Below are 3,078 nucleotides of genomic sequence, written 5' to 3'. Positions count from 1 at the left end.
AAATTGCAACCCCTTCGGTTCACACCCAGCAGACGTTTTATCTAGGGTCTGAGGTTCATCTACCCCACACCTGCCCGCAAGATGGACTAAGACGAACCAGGTATCGCGTAGTAAGTAGTACCCTCATCGGCCGTGTGATAATCCAGAAGCCAAAAGGCAGCCTAATGGCTGGACACGGATCTCATATCTAGAATCACCGCCCAGTGCAGCGAGTGTGTCCGTCAATCAAAAATACTAGTAGTCAAACAAATCAAAGCAAACTGGTGCTTTCGTCAAATTACTCAATCGGCCTCTGTGGATTTGACAAATCTAGTACTAGTAGTCAAACTGAAGTCTTGACAGAGAAATCTCTTATTCTGAAATATTTAAGGATACTTTCGGAGACGACAGCAATAGTCTTGGCGGACACCCTATCTGCACGATACTAGTAATTTAAGTAAATCTCCTTGCTGAGATTTGACTTAATTTTAACAATCAGTCAAATAAAGTACGATTAAGTAGTACTACTTAGCAATCGAAGCAAAACAGGGCCTCGATCTGCTTTGTTTGATTTGATGGATACTCCTGGTGCAGCCTCGTGAAATTAACATAACTCGATTCAATCAACACCTTTGACCGCCTACACTACTGGATCTCTTCGTTATCTTCGTCGAATCAGCTTGCGCAGGATGCCCGACTTAAAGGACCAGATCATCGAAGAAGCTTAGGAGTTCCATGCTTGCGGAAGTACCACAACCTGCATAACAACTATGGCACTTGAGAGGCTGACAGGTACAAGAAATTCAGAATCAGCGCGGTAGCTTCGTTCCGTACCTCTTACTGTGGAGTCGCAATCTGTTTCACCCTAAATGTCGGTGGAAGAAACCAACATCCCAGTCTTCTCATGACATCCTATATACTCAAACCACTGCTGCTCCGGCGTTAAAACTAGCACCTCATGAAATAAACGCAGAGCCATGTTGCCGTCCAGCACCTTCGCATACTGCAAGAGTCCTCCGAAGATGTCGAGATGCGTTTTGTGCTGCTTGCTCCATCTCTCCAGCGAGTTCAGTTCGTCAAAGTAGGCTAACCCAAATGTTTTATCCTTGTCGACTTTATGCGAAACGGGATCCACAACGTCCATGAAGCGGCAACTATAGCATCCCACCTGATCACCGTGGTCACGGAGAAATTCCATCCCCTTGATTAGGACCGGATGCATGGTCTCCAGGTACAATTTCCGCTCTTTCGGATCGGTATCAGACCAGTCCTGGCCCGAGCGAATGACGGTAAGGTTTTGCCTTCCGCGAACACGAAGACGGCGGCGGGATGTATCTCCAGCTGGCTTATTGGGGATGCGACCAGTTTCTCCAATAAGCGCATCCGTCTGAGCCACTGGCAGTCGGTCTCGCATGCTGCCGAAATACAGATGTTGCTTAATAGGACCGCTCATCCCTTCTCTCATGTGCGCTGCGCCTTCGGGAATTTCGTTATCCGAAAATACGGTTTCGAACCGCTCTATCGTCGGGAAGAACACCTCCAGGAACCAGCCATGACGCTCATCTTCTGCGTTCAGCTCGTCCCACCATTGCTGAAAGTTACTGGAAGCGGCCCATTCGCTATGTAACATCTTGTTCGGCCAGTAGGCAATGACAGCAATGTTATATGCCCCGCTATTGTCCGTTACGGATGCCAGTTCCCAGAACGACGGGCGTAGACGATCCAACGAGCAATTAATGTGTCCCATTAGCTTGGAAATCGCTGAGCCATCATCGTCCGAGGCTGAGGAAAACTGCGCGCCCATGATAGCCATGACAAGGTCTTTCGTACGCTGTGGGAAACGCGCACCGTATGCGGGAAGCGCCGGCTCATGATTGGGTGGTGTGCTCACTGGTCTCGTCCTTTCCTGTACCAGGTGTTCAGGGATCGCCTCTTCAAGCATCTTGGTTGAGGGAGGTGTGAGAAATCTTCTGGCAGAAAGCAAAGTAAGGGCAGATAAAGTCGTGTGAAACGGCAAGGCTACTCGTTATTTGATGTGAAGCAGCTCGGTTGTCTATCTGCGCATACTAAACTAGTAGCCACTGGCATGGAGTAGATTGAACAGAATAGCCTCTACATAATTCGCTCCAACGAGTCCGTACGAGTTTGGTGGCCATATTACTCCTCCGAGGCTGCAACCGGAAGACCCTCACATGGCAGCCAAGTTTTTTTTATTGGCGAAGGGCGCTCCGGGCCTGGGATGGATGTTTGCCGATGGCGGTCGGCAGGCCAGCTATGCTACATACTACGAAAGTATGGTAGTACATAGTAACTTAGTAATGGTGCATTAGAGTGCGGCGATGTAGGACGTGGCACCTACCCAAGTCAGTCACGCTTGGTCATGCAAAGGTACAGGGCGTTACATTACTAGTACTACCCCGCGCTGACATTGGCTTGGCATTGGAAAGGATCCCTACAACACAGTTACTGTATGCTCATTTGGAGGGAGACAGCAGTAAGCAGCCTATACAAGCAGAATACGTCGCTGTCCAGGCCGACATCTCGGCTGCATCTGCTTCCAATTTGAGGGGCATGGGTCTTAAAGACGAGGAATGCATGTGAGTCAAGAGTAGCTGAACGGCCAGGATTTGTTACAGATTGGTAGACAGCGAGATGACTAGCCCTCAACTCGCCAAAAGCGACATAGTTTTGTGTACTCTTGGCTTAGCGGCAGCTTTCTTTAGCTTCATGCAAATGCTGAGTCAGGCAGAACTATCGTACTCAACAATACTATGAAGGTATGGAAAACCTGTTGCGAAGGTGTTGGCATTAAAAAGACAAATCCATCAGTACATCTAGTAGTAGTCACCAGAAAACGGGAACCACTGCATCAGAAAGCTCTGTTAGTAAGATTTCGTCTTGGCAAGTTAAATCAGAGGAAGAAATTTTCAAGAATGTGGCGACTTCTGATTGGCCTGTTAATGTACGCGTTTCGGGTTTGTTACTTCTTTACGGTCGGGGGACTGCTGAAGTGGGGAGCAATTGTTGACTGAAACAAGTCTGAAAAAACGCTGAACAAAGATGTGAGAGACTTGCTGAATTCAGGTGTCAAGCGATGAG

At 48.2% G+C, this 3,078-nt stretch overlaps 1 protein-coding gene across 1 annotated transcript; it reads right to left on the bottom strand.

The window, feature by feature from the left end:
* Positions 1-844: 844 nt before the first annotated feature.
* On the bottom strand, positions 845-1,921 carry EPUS_07980 (uncharacterized protein; the record flags this gene model as incomplete). The annotated part of the gene is made up of 1 exon (XM_007805621.1): positions 845-1,921. The coding sequence occupies one exon, from the start codon at positions 1,919-1,921 to the stop codon at positions 845-847; it is 1,077 nt and encodes a 358-aa protein (XP_007803812.1).
* Between the last annotated feature and the right edge of the window lie 1,157 nt (positions 1,922-3,078).

This window comes from Endocarpon pusillum (genome assembly GCF_000464535.1).
Source record: "Endocarpon pusillum Z07020 unplaced genomic scaffold scaffold4382, whole genome shotgun sequence".
Taxonomy (NCBI): Eukaryota; Fungi; Ascomycota; class Eurotiomycetes; order Verrucariales; family Verrucariaceae; genus Endocarpon; species Endocarpon pusillum.
This window is presented reverse-complemented; position numbering and strand designations above follow the sequence as displayed.